The sequence below is a fragment of the Erpetoichthys calabaricus genome, chromosome 8 (genome assembly GCF_900747795.2).
Source record: "Erpetoichthys calabaricus chromosome 8, fErpCal1.3, whole genome shotgun sequence".
Lineage (NCBI taxonomy): Eukaryota > Metazoa > Chordata > Cladistia > Polypteriformes > Polypteridae > Erpetoichthys > Erpetoichthys calabaricus.
In genome coordinates, this window is record NC_041401.2 from 70,070,909 (window position 1) to 70,095,241 (window position 24,333).

A 24,333-nucleotide genomic window follows, 5' to 3' on the forward strand; every position below is an offset into this window, starting at 1 on the left:
AGCCCTTTTATAGGAAAAGAGATGGATCTAAGAGTAGTAAATCACAAAAGAAGAACAGGTTTCAACTACCTATTTTGATTCGGATGCCATTGATGCTTGACTTCCTTTTACCGATATAAGACAGCAGAATGTTTTGAGGCTTGAGGTCACGGTGGATGATGCCCTTACTGTTGAGCACTCGCATGGCTGCGGCAATCTGCTGCAGGAAGATACGAAGTGTGTCCTCACGAAGAGTGCCTTTCGCTGGATAGAAAATCCCAATACATTGTTTTTACAATTGCAGTAATGAATTTCCTACCCACCTATAATTACTGAAAATGTATTAATGTATTATAAATCCTTACTACTGTAATTTTCACTCGAGGGCTAAGTCAGTCATGAATTGTTGATAAACTACTGTCTCACATAGAATTTGTGATAAACTTTTTTTTTTTTTTTTTTAATTTAACGTGCTGCTATTGTAGTTAAGGTCAAATACACCACACAAATATACATAAGTAAAGGTAGTTTATTAACAGTTACATAAATAAATTGCAACTACTTACCTTTTAGTACTTTACAAAATTAACAACAAATAGACTAACCAGAAATTAAACGTTTACAAAAATCTAAAAATACCAAGTGTAATACCTAAAAAAGGCAATGACCTAGTTTTTCATAGCAATAAAATTCCTAGCTACATTTTAGATGAGAAAAATGATAAACTGACCATGTCTGATTTAAAGCAAACTCTCACAGATATAAAATTTCCAACTGTAATGAATACTATGAAACAGAGCTGTGTGCACAAATTTACAAATAATTGTATAAAATGATGTATGCATAGGATGCATAAGCCACCCTTTTTCTCAATGCCAAATGAGATATTTTAGATTTAATTTATGGTGGATTTATCCATTACTCTTAACCATCGCAAAGTTTAGAATTGCACCTCAAAGTAGTGGAACAGTAAAGATACATTTTAATCTCAGTTACAATGGGTTTTGATCTTTTGCCCTTTTCCTTTTGATATATCATACTTTGGAATTTGACAGTATTGTATATGTCTACCGTTATGTTTTTCACAGTTGCTATTATGAATTGTTACCTCATTATCGTAAAAAAATATATATAAAAAAAAGATTAAGTGACACAATTTTATTCAAAAAAGCACTAAATATTTTTCTTGTACTAAGATTGATGATCATATGTGACTAAAAAATAAAATCATGGGGCACCCATAAAATAATTAATTTAAAAGCTGGTTAGAAATTTTACTTTAACGTATCTATGCATTTTAATTGAATTAAATGAATTCTATTATGGGCACCCCAAATTTGTATATAAATGATTTGTCTACATTGGTCTTGAACATTCAACTGTTTGATCAAAAGTCCAACATGCTAGCCACTTTACCAACTCTTCTTATTTTTCATATATGTGTAATTGCTAAAAGTATAATATAAGGAAATGAGAAATTTAAATTTGATGTAATTAACGTACAAATCCCAGGTCAAAATATTGCATTGTCGCCAGACATCAGGCATGCATGCAGATTTTGAAAGAAATCAATTTGCTAAAAATGGGTAAAAGATGGGTAAAAATGGATTGCAAAATTTGACTCAGACAAAGTTGAATAAAATTGTGTAATAATGATAAAAAGACATTACGTGGAAGTACACACAAATGAAGTTACATCATTATGTTTTATTCATTAAGCTGCTTGTTGTCTGCTTCCAGTATTGTTAAGGAAATGGCCATATCAGGATTCATTTAAAAATTAGGCAAATTCAAAAGCACAATGGATTAAAAATCTTTTCTCCACTTGCAAGTCAAGCTTACCTTGTAAATAATCAGCCAAATCTCCTCCATTGCAGTACTGGAGAAAAGTAAAAAATGAAAAAATAATTTAAAAAATGTAATTAAAAAATTTTCAATTTTAGTCTATCCTTTTTCCACAACTTTGGGTAAATGTAGCATTACGCTCATGGGTGGGATTCCAACTGAACAGCCTTCAGCATTAAAAATAAAAAGATCTAGATTTTTTTTTATTGAAAATTCTCAAGAAAATAGGATGGATACAAAGTGCTATGGCTTTTGAAAGCAGTAATGAAAAATCAACAAGAGACTCAAGGACTTTGTGGGCAGGTGCTTTGATACTGAACACTAGTGCAAACTGCTAATTTTCACTTTCCATAAAGAGGAGGAATCTTACCTCCATCACCAAAAAGACAAAGTTTGGAGTTTCCTGAAAAAAAAAAAAAAAAAAGATATTTAAATAAAACGAATGAGACAAGCCAGGTATATTTCTGCTTCTCCATCTACAACTAAGATTTCTCAGGCAAAAAAAACTCATGATGCACAGATAATACCTGACATTGCATTTTCGGCTTCACAAGCAATTATTTGCTATCACTGCCAGCAAGAAGAAGATAGAAACAACAAATGTCCCTGAGCCCAGCACTTGTACAAAGAAAGCCGCATGCGCCTGACCTGCTACTAATGGCTGGCTGGCTCAGCTGCTCCAGTTGCTAGGCAACAAAAGTGTGACAGCCTGCTAAGGAGCTTAGCGTGCAAGAAAACTTATTCTAGCAGAGAGAGAGAGAAGAGAAAAAAAAAACTGACAATCCTAAACCACCCCCATTTCTTCTTTATTAGACAGTAAGACTCTTGAAAAGGTTTCAAGGCATTTCACACCCGTATTCCTTTGATAGCTATATTGACAGGGACAACCCAGCTCTTTCTTGCTAACAAAAAATAAATAGATAAAATTACCCAAGAAATAAGTCCAAAAACTGAATTGTAAAACAAAGTTCTAGGAATATGAAAGGGAATTAAATACACAGACTATATAATCTTTGATAATTTCTTGATATACAAACATGTTTATCATTACTCATGTAACAATGTTTTGATACATCTATGGTTTTGAACAGTAAACCGCAAGGCTGCTGCTTTAATGCACGGTAAAGTGTATATACTGTTACAAGCATGTTAGGCATCTTATAAAGATGATGATTTTTTTGAAATAAGGTGTTATAGAATAATGTGTGTAGAAGGACAGTTTTTCCATTGATTAGGACTTTCAAGATGTTCTGAACATAAGCAAAACAAATTATTGTAATTTTCTTATCTAACCCAAGAGAACAAAACAAATGAGCCATGATTAAAAAGTCACAAGGATGTTCAATAGAAAAAACACAAATCGGATGACATATATTGCACTGACATGATAAAATTTACAAGGTATGTTTTCCCAAGCTATAGTCTATTAGTTGAAATGCGCTTCTCAGTATTTGTAAAATATGTTGAATTATCTGGATTCAACCTTTTTTATATTCAGGACTCAAAGACATAAAAAGTATTGTCATCTCCTAGTAACATATTAGCCTTTATTTTTGGTCTCAAAAATCAGCAGTAAGGCAGAATCCTGTATCTAATCCATAATTTCTTTCTGAATCACAAACATTTATGATGTAAAAGTGATTTGTTTTTAAAGAAGTCAGAGGCACTAAAATCCAGACTATAGCCTGCATTTTTTTAAATCTAGGTTTATACTGTGAAAGCATACAAGATGACAGCAAGAATACTCATTATGCAATGCAAAAAGCAGTATAGGTGCATGTAAAAGAGACAATGTTTACATTTTTGCCCAGCTCCCTTGTAAAATATACATGCCCAAATTTCACTAAAGAATAATGGATTATGCTTTACATTTTCTGATTCATCTCCTGCCAAAATCAGAACACACAGAGCCCTTACACTCAAACTGTTTATAAACAATGGTTAAATAATGTATTTTCCTAGTCTTTCTCTCCAGACAAAAAAAATGTTATTGTTAATACAGATAATTCAGAATGAGCGTATATGATTAAAATAAATGTAAGGTAAAATTGTTTTAGTTTAAACATAAAACATACGCTACTCTACAGCCCTGAAGCTGAAAACAATTACAAGAGATGAGTGCTACTCTCCCACTCAGATTACCAAGCATACATTCTCACTCTTCTCATACAAATTTAGAAAATGAAGAAACAATATCATTCTGCACGTACAAAATGTTGCATGTGTAATTGCCTCCTACAACGTTCCCGATATGTTCTTGGAAAGACACTGGCTTATCCTTTTGAAAATATAAAGTTATGATCAAAAGTATACCTAGAAAGAGGTTTTTATTACAACTGTAGTATTTAAATCTTTTCAAAACTGAATAATAGAGTTTGTACTTGTGTCACTTTCTTTCATCATAAGAAAGTTAATTTATTCCCCTTCATGGTTAACAGCATCCCTATTGGTCACAGGAGCCAGACCCTCAGCACCTATGCCACACACACAGAGCAATGCTGTCTGGAGATCAGTCAACTAAAATCCACATTACTGCATATATACAACGAAAGATGTCCCAGAAACAGCTTCTGTTCAAAGGGACTGTTCCAGTTTCTGCAACTGAGCATATGGTTACATGCATTTTCCCTGCCTATTTTATATTTCTGTCTCAACTTAGGAAGATAAGACAACTACATTAACATGAATAGGAGGGATACATTTTTTTAAAAAGTAGCATACTCTTTTGGTAACTAAAAGTGTACAATATGTCATTCTTTGAATGACCATGCCCCAGCAAGTCTGCTGTGAAGTTGCATTTTACTGCTGCATCTGTTTTCATTAAAAAGGGAAATGACTGAACACAACGCTCAATTGAATTCCGATTAGAAAAGGCAAATGAAATATGGGAGCATGCACTTAATGTAGTGTTTGGGAGAATGGACTTTAAAAAGCAATGTTAACTCTAACTCATTGTGTGATCATGAGTCAGTCACTATACCCCCCTTTACTCATATTATTTATATATATATAGATATTTATATTTTATATATATATATATATATATATATATATATATATATATATATATATATATATATATATATATATATATATATAACACATTTCTAATATACTTGACCTTGTCTCTCTGGATGAAGCCATTGCTTGAATATAAAATAAAACTGACTAAAAGGTGGTTAAAGTATAAATTGCACTGTATTACATATGTATTTACTAGAGGTGCATCTTTTTAGGTTTTTTTTTTTTTTTTTTATAGATTTACCTGCTCAAATTTCTTGCTGAAATAGAAGCATATTTAATACACTCAACAGCAAAGTGTTCTGCTTTGAACATGTCCCTGTTCGACAGTGATGTAAGTAGAAACAAGCACCCCCCAGTGTTATTGGCTTCAAAACTCACTTTATAGGCCCAGGCATTGGCGGCTCAAAGCTGATGGACTTGGCAGTAAGACAATCTGTGCCTCACATGGCCTTCTTTTCCTAGAAGTTCATTTAGAATTCCTGAAAAATTTAGCACAGTGCCCTTCCCCCTCTCCCCACTGTGCTGCAGCTGACCTGAAGCAAACAAGCTGTTCATTTGTGAGACTCATTGAGAGCACTCACACTAAAGTAGTCTGTTTTCTCTTCCTAGCTGAAGTTTGTTTTGTAAGTTAAACAAGTTTTTAAAATGTTAATGGCATAAGACACCACTTTGATGGCTGTCATACAATATGCTATTACTCTGCTTCCAACAATTTCTCACCTACCTCCCCTATGAATTCTTCACAAAACACACACACACACACACACTCACTAAATACATGGGCTTATTCAGAGTCACCAATTAATTTCATCTTTATGGAGTTGGAGGAATCCAAAATTCTTGGAAAAAACTGACATGAATCTGCATTCTTAACACTAACAGGAACTGCACAAAAAATGTAATTCACGTCTGTGGGGCTGTGAGGCAGTAGCCATAATCATTATGCTACTCCTGCATAGGTGCAGATAAGGAACAAAAATGATATAGGTAAGCTTGCAAGAATCATATGTTGTAGAGAGGTGATTTGCCTACGCTGCAATTGCTAGCTGTCAGTTAACACTAAGATTGCCTAATAGTAAGAGTCGACGGTCTGCTTATACTATGATCAATTGTCGGTGTCAAAAGACTGATAGGGCTCCTGAAACAGAAACACCACATCTCCCAGCGCTCCAGCTATTAAAGGGTCCAACAAGTACAGTCGTTGTAGAGACTTGCTTGCCCAGAAAAGGGCAGTGTCATTAGGTAAACCATCACTGTAAACATCTTTTTTGCCTCTCACACCATCTCTAAAAGACTGCCTTAAGTGCCTGACACTTTTACAGACAATTCTTTTGTATACTTTTTGTTTAGTTAATCTTTAGACAGTGGCTTAAAGATTAATAATCATCTTACTCAAGCAGAAGTAATGTCACAGCTGATAAGCTTACAGTGATGATCTGTTATTTAGCAGAAATAAACTTAATTAAAAAGTTTAACAAACAGACTGATTGTTCCATGGAACATGTGCAAAACATGCTGAAAATCTACTCAAAATGCATGATTTGGTGAAAAACAAAAATGCGATAACTCTGGGTCATTTCTTAATAATTAGGAAAGAAACCACATGACCCAGGCACAAGGTTTATTGAGGTGCATCAGCAGTGTCATCTGTGCCCTCCATTACATTGTCAACAGCTGCTAATTCTAATTATAACTGTTGTCTATTCACATCTGAGATTGCCGGTTGCATTGCTTACAGATGGATGCTCACAAATAAGTATGGAGGAAGGACACAATTAACTTGAGGAAAAAAAAGAAGACATTACACACAAACAGTGATACACAACCAATTCTTACCAGGCTAAACTGAGATAAGTATATGGCAGGAATCCAGAAACGTATGAGATCAATAAAACGTGCATGATTCAGGCAAAGAGACCCACACATTGGTTTAATGACCCGAGTATACTGGCAAACCTACATAAGTAACAAAACTGGATTCAATATACAGAATGTAAGGTGAATGTTTGGAGTGAGGTGGAATGTTAAGTGACATTCTGGAACAAAAGAACAAACAACGGAAGCATATACAGAAGTGGGAATCAAGACTATAAAACATAAGAAAGGTTTGAGGACATATAGTCTTGTACTAATCTCCTGTTAGCTGCTAACCGAGCAACAGTGACCTTTATTAATAATTTGCAAGGATGAAGTATGTATAAAAAAGTGGTATCATTTAACAGAATAAACAGTAAGTCTGAATATAAACGCATTATATAAACACCTATTTCAGATTAAATATTCTGGAACAGGTGTTTCACAATAAGAACCACCTTAGGAGGAAATCTAAACTGATACTGCAAATGCATACAGTTCACCCAGGATTAGTTACCATGACATATTGTATGATATGGTTGCCTGCACTGCAACTACTCATGTTGTAAATTAAATGTATTTGGTTTACATGATTACATAACCAACAACTATTGTAAATAAAAAAAAAAAGTGTTCCTTATTCACAAATTCTAAATTAATGTTTTGTAATAATTTGATTCAGTATAATAAAATGCTATAAAAAGTGTGCAAATAACCACCACCAGTGGTGAAATTTAATAATACTGGACAATGACAAGACATCATCTTGAAAGAACTAAAAAAAATCATGATTTTGTCAGTAACTGCAAGAAGTATACATATTGTTTATGCTAACAGACTACAGTAACAATCTTTAAACACACCTGATCAAACTTCAAGCAAATAATTATTTCTTTTATACAAAATGCTGGTTAATCCAAGATGTTTGCTTGTGGTCACTACTTACTACATTAGGATTATGATATAAGTGAATGACTTAAAACTGTCCATCCAACATCCATTAAATACATGCTAAAAGAGCAAAGCATAAATGCCAAATTTCTTAAAAACTAATTTTGGTACCCTTCATTTTTACACTTTTATCAGAATAATCTAATACATGAAATAAAACTACATGAAATGAAATGAAAATGTCACATCAAGTAACAAAGAAAATGTCAACACTGCAAATACTCTTAATTGAGGAGATTCATTCTTATAATTTGATCAAATGGCACAGTGAGGTTCTGGCTCTCGGATATCTTTCTAACTGCAAATCATGTTACACGTGTTTTATTTGGCACTGTTCTCCAAAATATAATGTAAGGCTGGAAACAAAAAATTTGGGAAAAGTAAATACTGTAGATCTCATTCATAGCTATACTGTTATTAATCTGGCAGGCTTGCTCTGCTCACAGTGAGTTGTTGACAACAAGTGGGAGGCTGATGCAGCACTCCATTTTCTTCCAATTTCATGTGCTGGAATTAGTCAGCAGGGTATCATTGTGAAACTCTACTTGAATCACAAATCAATAATACAGTGCACCACATGCTGGCAGGCAGCAGAAAGAGCTGAATCCAAATGAAAATATATCTGACACAGAACATAGATACTTCAAAACTTGGCACGTGGATCAATTAAGTCCAAAAATTTCATCAACACTAACAGTGGTTTTCTTTCCCATGACCTAAAAACAGCTTACTCTGTCCTTGCCCTTTGATCTCTTTGCAACTTCTAGAGAAAATCAGATCCCAAGGTGTACTAAAAAAACTATTAGGATATACTGATGGCTGCGTTTGAATGCTGTTGTTACAGATTTACTGCCACGTGGTTTAGATGTGAAGCAGTATTTAATGTCTTCACACAGAGACTTTAACACTGCATGCTAAAAAATATTGCATGGCATTTTATATTTTACCAGTAACGGCGCACTGCAAATACATTTGACTTGAGCATTCATAGTTTTCATACTCTTTCTCTGTACATTTAGCATTCATTTGCTCAGAGGTTGATGCGCTGCTGCTTCTTTTCTCCACCCTAGCGGCCCACTTCTTTTCTTTCGTCGGCATCTTTTCACAATAAAACTGATTAAGTCAGTGTTTATGTTGCAGATAGATAGATAGATAGATAGATAGATAGATAGATAGATAGATAGATAGATAGATAGATAGATATACTTTATTAATCCCAATTAGTGCATTTCCCTTCATTTTTCACTTAAGCTGGCACTTAAGTCTTCAATCTGCCTCAAGAATGATTTAAGATATGAAGAGGTTAGGGCAGGGGTAGGCAACGTCGGTCCTGGTGAGCCGCAGTATGTGCAGGTTTTTGTTCCAACCCAGTTCCTTAACGAGAACTCAATTATTGCTGATGAAGCACATATTGCTTAAGTGACATTTTGATGCTTCATTTTAGTGGTCTCGCTTGTTAAGGTTCTCCAACCTTAATTGCTTATTTCAATCTTAAACTGCTGCATTCAGTGTTTTAATTGCTCCTTATTAGCAATAAGATGTAAAAGACAAAGCAGCCAGCAGTTCTCCAGCTAGCTTTTTTCCAATTACATCTGTGTGTGTTCATCATGCACTGTTTGATTTAATAAAACACTTAATAGAAAAATGTGACAGACTGAAAATGATCTGTTTTAGGCTTCATATCATTTGGATGATATCTTTGGAAAGGAAAAAAATCTACGATATAAGAGCCTTACATTGCACAGACTAACAAGCCATAAAATTAAATAAGGTCTGAGATTGGCAATGATTGGTTTCTAATTAAGCAATTGGGTTGGAATGAAAACCTGTAGCCACTGCGGCTCACCAGGACCGACGTTGCCTACCCCTGGGTTAGGGAAGTGACGGCGAGGGTGGTAGGGATGAGAACGCTGCCCGTATGCATGTGCCACATTCCTGCCCTGCTGGCCGCTGCCAAGAGTTGATTCTACAATAAAATAAAATAAAAAAAAGAGGAATAACCTTGGAGGTCAATTATCACCCTGAAAGCGGATAGTAGACGTCATGTAGTATATGTGTACCAAATTTCAGGTCAATAGGTCAAACGGTTTGAGAGCTATAGGTGATTTAAAATCCTGGACAGACAAATGGACAGCCACAGTACCATATTATATATAAAGATTGCTTTTCAAGTACTGTATAATGAAATGAGTCGATTTTATTTGCTCATTTCTTTTTTTCACCATACTGTTTTACAAGTAAGCAATTAATAAGGGTAAATAAAAATGTTAGCTTAAATCCATCAAATACAACACCTAGTACAACATATATTAAATAATAATATAAACAACTGTATACAGAAAAAATTTATTTAGCTGTCCTTCAGTGTGCTTTTGGATACTATGAGCTCAGGATTTTATTTTGTATCTCTTAATTATTTTTATTTGCTTTGGCCATGATTTCCTGCTTAGGAGAGGAGACTCCTCTTATCTCAGTATCTGCCCATCCATGCTTTCTCTTTTTTGGTTTGCACATAGGAAATTATCTAGTTTAGCACATACATATTACTTTTAATTAAAGAGTACGTTATTCATTTAATTGTCTCATTCAAAAGTTTAAGTACTATAGGCATATCAAAAAACACAGACACACTAAGGCCCAAACTCAAGAATTATCAGGTGACTAAAACTGTCTACTTTGAGGGCCATAATTAACTCTTTGTAAAGGTTTAAACCAACTGTATGGTTCCAGTTGGTAGCTTACGAGATATACATGGCTTTTAATGTCACATCAAACTTTTGCTTGACAAGGCGGCATTTGTCAAATTCTTTTCTAAGGCACTCATTATTTATGAAAAAAAGTTCATGAAAATAATGATAAGTATGCACACATAGTGGTATGTGAAATATAGGATTATTATTTTAGGTGTATTTTTGACTGTGAGCAAGCAAAGCTATAAATTTACCAGTTGCTAAACAAGGATAATTAGTTTTAAAAAATCTAAAATGAACGTGGACGTGCATTGTTATTTTATTTAAACTAGCACAAATAGATCAGTGTAGAGTTTTATTACTTAATAAAAATTGTATGAAAAAAGGATGCTCCTAAAATATTTTCTGAAGACTAATTAATTATGAAGACTAATTAATGAGAATTACTACGCTACTGTTCTGTGTTTAAAGATGGGCGGAGACCATCAACTAACCACAGCTATATTCCCTGTCTTACACAAGCAATCTGTAGGCCTTTCATGCCCTCATCTTCCAGGATATTAATAATTTAGTGAAATCTCTCATAATGCAGCATTTGCAGCAGTGCTTCATCAGCAGATAAACTGAGGGTATTAAAAGGCTAGATAATTTTCTTTACATCCCCCACAGAAAAAAAAAAAAAAAACTCAATAAAACGTACATTCATTTAACCTTATCCGAAAGACATATCTTAAAAAACTGAGGCAAATTTGCTGAAGATCTTCCTGTTTATACTGTCAGGAAATGGAATAAAATAGACAAAAATGTGTATCTTAAATCTGTTTAACACTGGGGTATCATCTTTTTCAAAATTATTTGCACATTTTTACATTTAATAAACACTAAATGTATAAAACAAAAGTCACTTCATATATGCCTCATAATTGAGGTGTATATAAAATGACGTAAACAAATGAAACTGGGGAAATGAGGTACAAAATATAAAAGTTAATGAGATACTGAGAAATCCAAGGACAAACCCAGAAATTTAAAGGTTTTATTGTTTCCAACAGTTTTGTTATAAGTCTTCATATATAACATCATAAATGGTACTATCAAGGAACCCAAGAAATATCTACAATGCAATTCATTAGGACTTTGAATCCCAGGTTCTACAACTTCCTCAATAAACACAGAAAACTCGATTTCTTATTGAAAAACAAGCCAGAGAAGGAAACTTCCTCCTTTCTCTACAACAGTAATCTTGTAGAAACTATACCCTCTGACCTCCCTCTTTCACAGGATGAATGATCACTACTCAGCAAAAGTCTGTCTTTCATTGCAGTGCCAACAAAGTTTGACAATCTCCAAGTCCATGTTGACTTTAATCGCTTTTACTATTGGATTTGTCTCAAAGCACTCCATGGAGAAGAAACCAGCACTGTGAAAGAAAGTGATCCAGTCTTTGAAACCTTCTACTTCATTAATCCCAAACGGAGATTCAGGACCCCATTGGCTGGTCATTTTGGACTTGTTGATTATTTAATCAATCAGTGTGCTAACCAAATTCCTAGTAAGCTTTCTTGTCTCAACAAATACAGAACAAGCCTTACCAAAGCTGAACTCCAAGCACTACAGTATTTCTTCTACATTAAGATGATACTGTCAAATCTGCTGACAAGGGGGTGCACGTTGGTAGTCTGGAGAAGTACCTCTATATTCCAGAAGTTTCAAAACAACTTCAACAAAGCCATCTGTCATCCCATCAAGCAAGACCCAACAGATGATTACCAGCAGGAGTTAAGTTCTACCATTTCTCTTCTCACCAGCAAAGAGGAGTAATCACCCAGTGCTACTTGCCTCATTACTGAAAACCCACAGATATCCTAGTTTGAACGTCTCCCAAATATCCACAGCCCTATTGTTTCTGCATTCAACTGTCCCACTACTTATATTTCAGAAAAAAAGGGCTTCTTCCTGAACACCCTCCTCCAATTCTTCCAGCCCTTGAAGTTTAAACCAAATTCAGAGAGAGGGCAAAAGAAACTGAACAAAAGATTCGACACTGAGAGAAAATAAAGATAAATTTGTTGTTAAGTTCAGGAGCTCAGTAGCACAAGATAACTAAAGCTTAATGATGAGTTTGTACATTTTAATGAGTGCTACAACAGAAGAGACAGTGCTTCTGTATGCTACAATATCTTTCTGTTATTCTGACTATTGCATCACTATATGTCATAACAGTGAAAAGAATGTGCATAAGCATTGCGGTCTATGAATATATTATGTATTGAAATACTGTAGCTATTCTGACATGCCATGTTTGAATTTCCAATTAGACAGTAATGTTAACTTATTTATTCATTCATTCAGACGTGTTATAAGATGGTGAAGGCTGTGTAGCCTTCTGGGTGTTTCTACTGAAGTTGTTTTGCAAATTTGTTGATTTGGGTGTGTTGAGTAGTGAAATCTGCATCTCCTTTGGCTCTTCATTATTAAGATTATTATTTCACCTTCTTTTGATAGGGTGTAATATATTGTTTACATTGAATGCATATTTTACAATTCATATTTTCATGAACACAGCAGTTCAGTAATCAGAAGCTTGCTTTCTGTCAGATAAAATTAAAGACAGTACCTCTGCACTTTGCAGTTCACAATCACTACCCCTACTTTGACCGTCACCTTCATAAGACATTAAATCGATTTAGAAATGTAATATTCAGCGAGTCGTCAAATTATTTTCACCTAGCTTTAAGTAAAATTCACTCATAGTTGTCTCCAAACATGTCTGACACAGCTTGACTACATGCAGCCTAGCAGTACAGATTACGACGTATGTGCATTGCAAGTGCATGCAGTGTGCTAGTATAGGTGTACATGGTCACCATTTAATTTAAGCTAGTTAAAAAAGAGTGAATGTACATTGCAAGGAGATAAAATTAGGACACCATCAGTCTCACAATCTATGGGAGGTATTTTCTGCAAAAAAAGAAAATAAAAATGAAAATAAAAAAATGAAAATGCAACCTCTCTTTTGCAATTTCATTTTCAAAGTCCGTGCACAAGAATGCTGCAAAACTTAAATTTAAAATTAAATAACCCCATTTGCAATTACATTTTCAAGTACACTCAAGAATGCTGCAAAAATTTAAAATAAAATGAAATAATCCCGTTTGCCATTTCATTTTCAGTCTGAACAGCAATGAAGCTGCACAAATGAAAAGTAAAACACATTTTCACTTTGCATGTTCATTTTTAAGTTTTCAACAAGGAAATACTGTAGTATGGGTCAACGGGCAAGGCTTTACATCTTGATTACCCACAATTATTTGTGTTTCGTAGCTGTAGAGCCAAATTTGACCAATAGAATAGAAGGGCATTTATTTTCTTCCTACCTATGCTTTGTACCAGACCTGTACAAAATATATATCAATGATTGCATTGGTGCTGCCTCTTGCTCCAGAAACCAGCTACAGGAACACATTAATTATTTTAATAGTTTATATAAATCTCTCAGGTTTAATTTTGATGTTTCTACAACATCAGTCTTTCTATCAGTTTTCCTGGACTTAAAAATCTGTCTTACAAGCCAGTTTACTCATAGAGATAGCTTCTCTTCAGCCCCTTCCATCTCTAGCATACTAAAAACTATCTTATCTCTCAGACTCTGCCATCTCTGCAGTGATGCATTTAACTTCTGAAATGAAGCACTCAGAATAAGGAGTTTCTTCAATGATAGAGGATTACCCTGCTCATATTGTGAACAGAGTTCTCAATCAAGCCAGGAACAGATCTTATAACATTCACTCTAAAAGGAGCATCCCCAAAGATGAGGAGTCCTCCCTGCATAGACAGCGCTTTGAGTAGTAAGAAAAGCACTATATAAATGTAAAGAATTATTATTATTAAACAAAATTTCCCATTTGCAGATATGCATATATTCTCTAAAGGACAGCTTTTTCACACCTACTATGACATTTTCTCCATTCAACTACTCCACCTTTGTTCTCTTCCTCTCCTCCTATATATGTTACCTGCTTTTTCCATTTCAGTTGCACACCTGATGAAGGCTATACAACCAAAATGTTTGGTCTTTAATCTTCTTTCATTTGCAGTGTGGAAATAACCTTTTAATCTTTTTTCCTACTAGTTTTTCATATTATTACTGTGCTATTGTCTTTCAAAGTCTGTTCAATTGGAAGGATGCACAAACAATCATGAACAGCACATGGTACTATTAACTAATCGATTATTGTACAAATTAATATACTAATATAATTTGACTTGTTTACTTTATAATCCTGGTTACATAATCAAAACATTAACAAAATGGACTAACGGAAATATGCCTTGCACATACAAAAAAGTGCAAATGGTTTCCCTTTCAACATTACAAAATAAAACATACCTGCACATCATATAAAGCCACAATGTTTTCATGCTGCAGCTCCTAGTGAAAGAGGGGGGATAATGATTAGGCTGGTAACCTAGAAATTCTGAAGCAATTTAGCTGTGAGAAGTTAAGTAGGAATGGAATTGCAATCTTAGTTACTTTTTGCTTTGTCCACAGGCAGTAATATCACTGCTACACTTAATGCCAAAGTATTAGCAAAGCATTAGTAAAGCAAAAAGATAGTGCCCTACAAAAGGATGATGTTGCTCCATTTTATGACAGAAGCAATTTAACTCAATTAACAAAAAGTTGTGAAAACACCTACAAGCAGGGACTGGGAACATTTGATTCCAGACCTACAAAGCTGCACTTGGACATAAAGCACGACACACATTTCCCTGTGCAGCATATTACTTAACATATCACATGAATGAGGCTGCATAAAAACATTACACTTGCAGCAAAAAGTGTTGTGCTTCACAAAAACTCAAATTTGTGTTTGGCAAAGACAAAGATGCTACAGTATATGGGTATCAGTGTAGGTGTTATCAGAAGGAAGAAACAAAACAAACAATTACACAATTTTTTGATTCAAAATAGATATAAGAAAACCTACATTTGTAAAATAACCTAATGTATACCTGTCCCATTCAAATACATCAAGAGTATTCTTGTCTTTTGTGCATTTTAGCATAAAGCCTGCATTACCAAAGTGTGCTGTATGAGTAAGTAAACATCTGTGATGATTAACCAGATGGTGTTGACCTCACAGCATGGAAACCTTTTAAACACTTCAGATCATAAAGTACATTAGCACCACAAACTATTAAATACTTATCAGGTTGTTTTTGTTAAAATTCCAATCATTTTACCAATTTCTGCAGCAAGGCTTCTAGATCATTAACATAGGAAAAGAAAGTACAAAAAGTCACATCCATAAACTGGCTTTAATAACATCATTAAGAGTAGTTCTAGGACTGGGATACTATCCACTCATCTACCACTTGTTCTGCATTGTTTGCATGCTAGTTCCTCCATGTTTATCTCCAAACATCAGTATAAGTATATTTACTATCAATCAATCATGCTAGAGAATGTTTAGCTTAGAATTTCACACTAGAAAGTGCGATTTAATTAAGCTAAGTAACACTGACAAGAGAATGAATACTTCACTTAGCATGGCAGTGCATGGAACCGGAGTCCATCTATATCCATGTGTGTTTTCTTTCACCCCCAACTACCCACACTAAATCCCAGAAGATGTACAGGTTACATTAAATGGCAATTCTAAAATGGCCCTTTGTGAGTCTGAGTATGGGTGGGTAGGTGGTGGCAGGTCCTGTGATGGACTGATGCTCCATTCATGGACATTTCCTGCTTCATTCCCAGAGCATATTACAAAAGCTTCATGACCCCCCAACTGTGACCATGAACTGATTTTGGTGGGTTGGAGAATGTAATGTTACGTAAATTATTAAGTTTTTACATTATCCTTTTAGGGTAAAGGGATTAGGATTTATTGTGTAAATGTGACTAATGATACATATATGACTGTCTCAATGCTATATTTATTTATTATCAAACAAAAAAGAAGTCCTCTGAATATTTCTTTAAAAATATCCATTACTCTTACTGCTGGACTCACAGAATATTTAAATTTACTATGCTTCTAAGGTAATGCTGAAGTTTTAAATGACTGAATAAATTACAGTTATGTAGCCCTACGTAAAAAGATAGCATAGATTTCCCAGTTGAAGCACAAATACAAAGATTAAACCAGACTGTTCAGTCTAATACTCACCTTCAAAATTTTAATTTCTTTGCCCAAAAGAATCTGTGACTTTGATAGATTTTTCTTGTTGATGCTTTTGATTGCCACTTCCCAATCAGTTTTCTGAAAGGTTAAAACAGTATACTTCTTAAAAGATAACAATTAATCTCTTAATAAGAGTATCACCTCTTCAGGGATCAAAGCAGATACCATAATAATGTAAATAATGTATCAAAAATGCAGTCTTCTGGTCATTAACGTAATACAAACAGCTAACAGTTAATTTAAAGATTGCAAAATAGCCAAATCTTCAAAATTATCACTGTCAGTATGCAAAGCAGGAAAAAGAATCTGATTTTTTTTTCTATTGTTTCATGAGATGCAAGACAAAAAAATAATATTTACAGTACATCACCATGAACTATGATCCTGGCATCAAATGCACTCAAATTTCTGAAATGAATAACATTCAGCAATAGATATGAGCCCAAATGTACATCAACACTGTAAATGCTACATGCTAAAGAGAAAAAATAAATAAATCTGAATGCCTTACAATTAAAGAAAGAATTTGGATACAAGTGACTTTAGATGCAAGTATCCACATCTGTCCTGTAGCAAAGCATTTACTAATTTCACCAACACCTTTAGTTTTAGGACCTTTAGCTCTTGTATTATCAATTTCAGGGCCATGGGATGGATTTAACTCTCTTAGTTTGTACTAAATAAAGTTTAGATTATTGAGTGTACTGTAAATGTGTGTCATGGCCTAAAAAGTATTTGCACAGAAAATATATCCATAAACAGCCGACTAAGCAGGTATAAATATCTATTGTCACATGATAGATATTTCTGAGTCTTATGGTGCTGTCACATATCAGCACTGCAACTCAAGTTGGAAACAGATACCAGTCACAAGTGATTTCCCAACTCCTTCCACTAGTAATGGAGAAATCTCAAAATGATCATGCAGAAAGGATACAAACAATATATACAAAACAACATTTTTGACCTTTGACTGTCTCACAAGATCATCCCACTTACTGTAGAGCAAAGACTTGCAGCTTTCATTTTAACAGTACATCTGCCACCTGCCTGCAAGAATCACACTTCCCAGGCACAGACTTGGATACAAATTCAAGATGCAATCACATACTGTTCCTGCTAAATTGCCCCAGCAAGTGGACAGAACACAGAAGGCAGCACTCTAGTCAAAATACTTAATCAAAATCACTAATGTGCATATAAGCAAGAGTATCAACACAAATACAAAACCAGAAGCACAGCCAACCAGGTCACTTAGACTGTCTCAAAACCTGGTCAAATCAGTAGCCTCCTTAGTGGTACTGTCTGAATAGCATGACAACATTCACTTTGTTTTTATATGAAACTGGAAGAAGAGGCGAGATGAGACCAAGAGGATTAAGTGAATTAAGAGGGGAGGAGGCAGCATAGCCAGGATTTAATAAATGAAAAAATAACTCATGACCTTTCAGGAACACACATTAAAATCCAACAAATACAGCAGATGATTTTTTGGAATTTATTTCAGAAATTTAATTTGAATATGGCTAATTGATAATGTAAAGAAAGTACTGACTAAGAGGACAATAAGCATTCTGGGAGGAAGGCAGAGGTGTTGTCCTAGAATCTACAAAATAAGTTATATACATTCTCATATACCCAAGACCAAAGCTATTCAAAGGGCCAAAAATTGATACTATAAAAAAAGTTGAATATACAGTAAACAATTACTATACTCAAACTCTATACAGCACAACTGAGACTCAAAACTGAGACAAAAACTTAAAGTTTTGTCTCTAGCTTTGGTGAGCTTGGTCCAAAATAAACAGCATCACCAAAATGTGCATAGTACAAGAATAATTAAGGGGCATCAAATGAATTATCATGATGGGCTTGTTCCAAATTCAGGACTGATTCCTTCTTTATGCTGCTGTGTCAAAATCATCTCCACTCTTACATGGCCATGAAATGGATTAAAGCAGGGAGACAATGTTCTCTAGCATTATAACAATGACCTACTTGGAAGGACTAAAAGGAACTGAACCCATTCATCCTTGAACAGAACAGGCTACACAGCACCCAATACAGTTACAAATTTTTAAGTCATCAAATTAGTTCAGAACAATTATTCTGCGGTTTATGTTATACACACAATTTCAAATATTAAATATGCATTGCTAAAAATTGGTAAAATTGCTATTGAATTGAACAAAAACCTCAGGTCATATAAACTAGAACCACAATTTACCACAACAAATTAGAACTAAAAATAATATTTACCTTTCTGTGTCTCCCTTTGAATACCACTGCAAAAGCTCCATGGCCCACAAGATCTTTTCTACTATATTCAAAATCTCCAACAATCTCCATTTTTTTCAAAAGGAGTAGATGTTCACTAAAGGCTCTTGCAGTGTGAAAAAATGATATTATCCACAGATTTAGTTCAATTAAACAGAGCTTGCTTTCAAAAAGTAAGAAAAATAATTAAAAAACAGTATGTCTAAAAACAAAAATGACAAAAAAAGCTGTCAAAGACAGATTTCCTTCTTTGTTTCCATGTAAGCTCTTCCACTGCTCATTAAGTGCAATATGAATGAAACAACTGGTCAGACTAAAATGGGAACTGAATTGTAAAATCATAAGTCTTTATACATACTTTAAATGTATTTCATGTAAGAAAAATGTATATATAAGCTTTAAATGTCACCAAGAACTTCTTTCTTCATAAAAATTAAAAAGTAATAACTTTGTGATACCTGCTTTAAAATTTATTTTTGACTTTTTGAATAATGTTAATCACATTCCACAATTAAAGGTTCCCCAAAAATTTTGGCTGAGAAACAAACTTGCCCATTACAAGCATGTTCTGAGGAAAATACTGCTATTGAACGGTATTGTAAATATCCGTTTAAAGAGGATGAGAGGACAATGATAAGAACCTGGGTGGAGAAATCGGTTATCACGAAGTTAATCACCATTTATGAAAAGCTTATTTTTTTTCTTTTGGACAATTGTGCTTTTAAACCTTAAAATTTGAAAACCTTGTGTAAATTCACTGACAGTCTTTTCACATACAGTAAAGTAATGAATCAAGAGAAGTTCACTCTTTTGGAAGTCAAATTACAAACAATGTGCCTTTTGACGATAGTTATTAATTAACTAAAATGCAACTTGTATTAACAGTAGATTGTTCATCTAACAGACGGAATGAAATTTGGCAAGTTCTTCAATTTACTCGCAATGTCGACTTTGGATAATTAATGCAGCATCATCTTAATAGTTGATAGTACTCAGGAAGAAGTAAATGCTTCTTTGCATATTCAACATCTGGGGGAGAATCCAATAACCCTGCTAAAAAGTCAGGTACTGTCCGATTTGTATTCCTGTAGATGAAACATGAAAGCCCACCAGTAGCTCCGTCATCTTTCCATGTGTTCACTTTTTATTAGAAAAATAAATAATTCATCTGCAAACGTCTTCTGCAAAAACATCAATGAAAGATCTATGCTTGTCATTCACAATGAACAAGGATAATCCAAGGTGAAATATCTTGGAATATAAACTGATAATCCCAATGCAGGTTACGAAGTTTTTGTAAATACAAAAGTAGTGACGTGCAGCACTCTGCCTTAGACGGTTTCTTCATTTACATGTATTATAGAATATATTTTGTTAAAATGACCAGTTTTGCATAAGACCTAAATTACATAATTTTTAGAAAGTCACTTTACTGAAATGTTTGACGCGATGCACCTTTTACAAAACCGAAGCCAAAAGGAAATACATTAAAGACAGTCACTATATTTCCTGATTTGATGTCCACTAAGGCAAGAACATCACGAGTGAAATGTAAACTGGAAAAAAAAACGCAGAATACCTTTGATGTAGGTATGACAACGTGCTTGTTCTCCTCACATGGTTAAGCTATACTTGTATAAAACTCAGTAAACAGATCTGTCCCCACAGGGAAAAAAGACAAGTTTTAATTTTCGCTTGTAAATAAAATGATGCTGTACTGTGTTTTAAATCCACAGCTACCGGTAAGACAGTAGCGGATGCACGTGTCTTCTTCAGTGTGCGACTCTCCTGCTAAGTGCTCGTTGCCCTCCTCTTCTCACCCACTCTCCTTGTTGATGGGTTGTTTAGCGCACGTGTGGAAACCCCCGCCCCTACTGGGCGCACGTGACCTCGCGCCCCAAATCCCTCAAGTACCGGCCCCAAATCTTCAGCAGGTATAATGGTGTTCAGATGTAAACAATGCGCACAAGGTGTTGGCGTGGAATACTGGAGCGTGGGTGGCTCTGCGAACTCCCCTCGACATGCTTCAAGTCCGTTAGGCTTGTACAGTCAGGCGGCCGCGTTCAGGGGAGGCCTCGGTGCCAGTAACGTCGTCCGTAGCTGGTGCTTCCCTCCCGATGATATCCGCGGCCCCAGTGGCTGTTTGAACCCATCCCCGGGCGGCCGCCGTAAACATCACACAGTTTACTCCACTACAGGCCGTCCCCTCGGCAGCTTTTCTCTTCCTGCTACTTGTCACCCTTGGCGCCGACTGTTCAGATGCCTCGAAAAGCCGCAGGCGAGATTTACGCCTGGTATCCACTAGCAAGTTCAAGTAACTACTGTTTCTTTTCTAAATCCTATCACTGAGAAGCTGGTACTCCCTTTTTTGACATTACGAGGAAGTCAGTCCTTCGCGAGCGACAAAAACAAGCCAGCACGGGAATGGGATAAATCATCCAACCTAAAAAATATAAAAATAAATTAAAAACATCTTTAGTTCCTCTGCATAGTGAGGAAACTTAGCAATAAGGTTGCTATGGATATCAAGTTAATGTTCCTTTCACATTTTTTCATTAAAAACACGTCTCTTCCAAAGCCTCAACATATCTGTCACATTCACAAAGCACTGACAGCGCAGTCGCCACTGTGCTTATTTTATAGTGCGGCAACACTGCCGCCATAACCTTCCGCCTTGCCAAATAGTTCCACATCTTTGTTTTCATTGAATTATTTTCTTCGACAGAAGACGGTGAAAACGTTTTAGTTATGCACAGGGTCGTAAATAGTAAGAATGTGTGCTTAGTACACAGAATTGACAGAAACATACCTCTAAAATAAACGTAACGTGGTGAACAAAGCATGACGTTATGTTTGAAATGTAACGCGCAATGAAGCAGAAAATTACAGAATCATCTTTTGGTGTAAAGGAACAACAAATTAACGAACCCGAAGCGGTCAGTAGCACAGCCGCTTGCAGAAGGCATCTTAGCAAAGAGATGTGAAGGTCAGGGTTTGCATCTGAAAGAAATCTCACCCAGGTGCCTTATAACAACAGCACTTACCTCCTGGCCACTAGTCTCATTCCATTGACAACCACGGGGAGGGGTGAGAGGGAGAGTTTTCATCATAGCCAATGTCTTACTTTGAGTATAGTTCAGTTTAATTCTTTCAGGATGGCATCACTGGAAGTATGTCAGGATCCAGCCTTGCATAAGGTATGTACCAGGCCAGCACGATACACGCTGTAAACAAATTAAATCACATTGGTGAATTTGCAGTCACCATTCAACTTTTCCTGCATGTTTTTAAATTTGGAAAATTGAGCACCTCCACATGTGAACAAAGGGAAAACAAACAACCAGAAGGCTAATTTAAAGTATACTGTATGTCTTATTAAAGTAGTTTAGACTGAAGATTATTATTGAGCTTGCATTGTGGGCTTTTTTCCCCCCATACTATTACATAAACCCCAGATTTATGTTTCCTCTTTTATTTGCCTATATCCTCATGGTCTAAACAGTTTTCTAACAAGCCAGCAAAAAAGGTGCATTTTCATCAGTAATCAGTCCTGAGTTTGTTTGTTGTGTTTTGCCTTTGGTTTAATTAAAGAATAATCACAAAATTAATTCAAAGCTTTGTCATGTTTGCTAACTCTGATTATTTCTAAATTTGTGTATTGTGTGTGGAAAGAGGGAAATAAAAAGTCAAACTATGAACTTCAGCCAAGAATTAGCCTCTTATTTAAAGACTGCAGGCTACAATGAAATCCTGAATTTGCTGTTGCCCATCATGAACTTAAAATGACTGGCCCTGATTTAATACTTAAGGGACTTAAAATGAGCCATTTAGCTAAGGGTTCGATAATTGCTAAATTGGGGCTGTATAATAAATTTTAGGATGTGTGCCTATATTTGTATATATATATATATATATATATATATATATATATATATATATATATATATATATATATATATATATATTTTATACAGTGTATATATATATATATATATATATATATATATATATATATATATATATATATTTTATACAGTGTATATATATATATATATATATATATATATATATATATATATATATATATATATACAGTATATATATTATACAGAGTTTGGGAGCATGCACTGATACAGAGCGTTGCCACACCCACCAATTGACAAACCACCTCAAGATCTTAAATTAGGACTCGAGTGCAGCCATGCAACGGGTGACACCTCAGCACTACAGTAGTTCAGATGAAATGGAACTGTGTGAGTTTTTTTTTTTTTTACAGTGGCTGGAGTGGCAAGTCTGCCACTAACCTCGAAGATTCCCTGCAAGTTGGAGGATCTGCTTGTAGGACTGCATGCAGCTTAACATCATACCCCGGACCCAGCAGCCTCCCTCTGGGAAAGGTAGCAACAACCAACCCAGCTAGAGTGCGTATCCATCGACATCCTTACATAATGTAATCCCATCCAAGCAAGGAATTGTCATCCATATATAGATGCACATACACATATAGTTCATGGCAACAACAACAACAGCATTTATTTATATAGCATGTTTTCATACAAAAGATGTAGCACAAAGTGGTTTACAAGATGAAGGAAGAAAAAAGAACAAGTATAAAAATTAGGCAATACTAATTAACAAAGAATAAAGTAAGGTTCGATGGCCAGGGAGGAGAGAAAAAACAAAACAAAAACCACTATGGGGCTGGAGAAAAAACTAAATCTTCAGGGCTTCCAAGGCCATGAGACTGCCTAGCCCCCACTAGGCATTCTACCTAACATAAATAATCTAAATGGGTCCTCATGGTTTCACGTGGAAGAATTAGACGATGATGGTCATGTGGACCTCTGGCCTTCAATCCATCAATGTAGGGACAGCACGGTGCTTTGATCAGGTGGTGGTGGTGCAGATCACCACCATAGAAAACCAGAAAAAGAACAGTAGAGATTGTAGGGGTTAGTATGGATTTCCAAGCCATGAATCCATCCATCCATCCATCCTCTCCCGCTTATCCGAGGTCGGGTCGCGGGGGCAGCAGCTTGAGCAGAGATGCCCAGACTTCCCTCTCCCCGGCCACTTCTTCTAGCTCTTCCGGGGGAATCCCAAGGCGTTCCCAGGCCAGCCGGGAGACATAGTCCCTCCAGCGTGTCCTGGGTCTTCCCCAGGGCCTCCTCCCGGTTGGACGTGCCCGGAACACCTCACCAGGGAGGCGTCCAGGAGGCATCCTGATTAGATGCCCAAGCCACCTCATCTGACTCCTCTCGATGCGGAGGAGCAGCGGCTCTACTCTGAGCCCCTCCCGGATGATTGAGCTTCTCACCCTATCTTTAAGGGAGAGCCCAGACACCCTGCGGAGAAAACTCATTTCAGCCACTTGTATTCGCGATCTCGTTCTTTCGGTCACTACCCATAGCTCATGACCATAGGTGAGGGTAGGAACATAGATCGACTGGTAAATTGAGAGCTTTGCCTTATGGCTCAGCTCCTTTTTCACCACGACAGACCGATGCAGAGCCCGCATCACT

The 24,333-nt window shown here is 35.5% G+C and overlaps 1 protein-coding gene across 1 annotated transcript in view; it reads right to left on the reverse strand.

The window, feature by feature from the left end:
• ulk2 (unc-51 like autophagy activating kinase 2) overlaps positions 1-21,419 on the reverse strand; it is a 59,420-nt gene extending 38,001 nt beyond the window's left edge. The window contains exons 1-6 of the mRNA XM_028806750.2: positions 18,794-21,419; positions 16,520-16,612; positions 14,734-14,775; positions 2,195-2,227; positions 1,822-1,858; positions 70-243 (exon numbers count right to left, since the gene is read on the reverse strand). Of these exons, the coding sequence (XP_028662583.1) occupies positions 70-243; positions 1,822-1,858; positions 2,195-2,227; positions 14,734-14,775; positions 16,520-16,612; positions 18,794-18,883 (469 nt within the window). The 5' untranslated portion in view covers positions 18,884-21,419. The remainder of the gene's footprint in view (positions 1-69; positions 244-1,821; positions 1,859-2,194; positions 2,228-14,733; positions 14,776-16,519; positions 16,613-18,793) is intronic.
• Between the last annotated feature and the right edge of the window lie 2,914 nt (positions 21,420-24,333).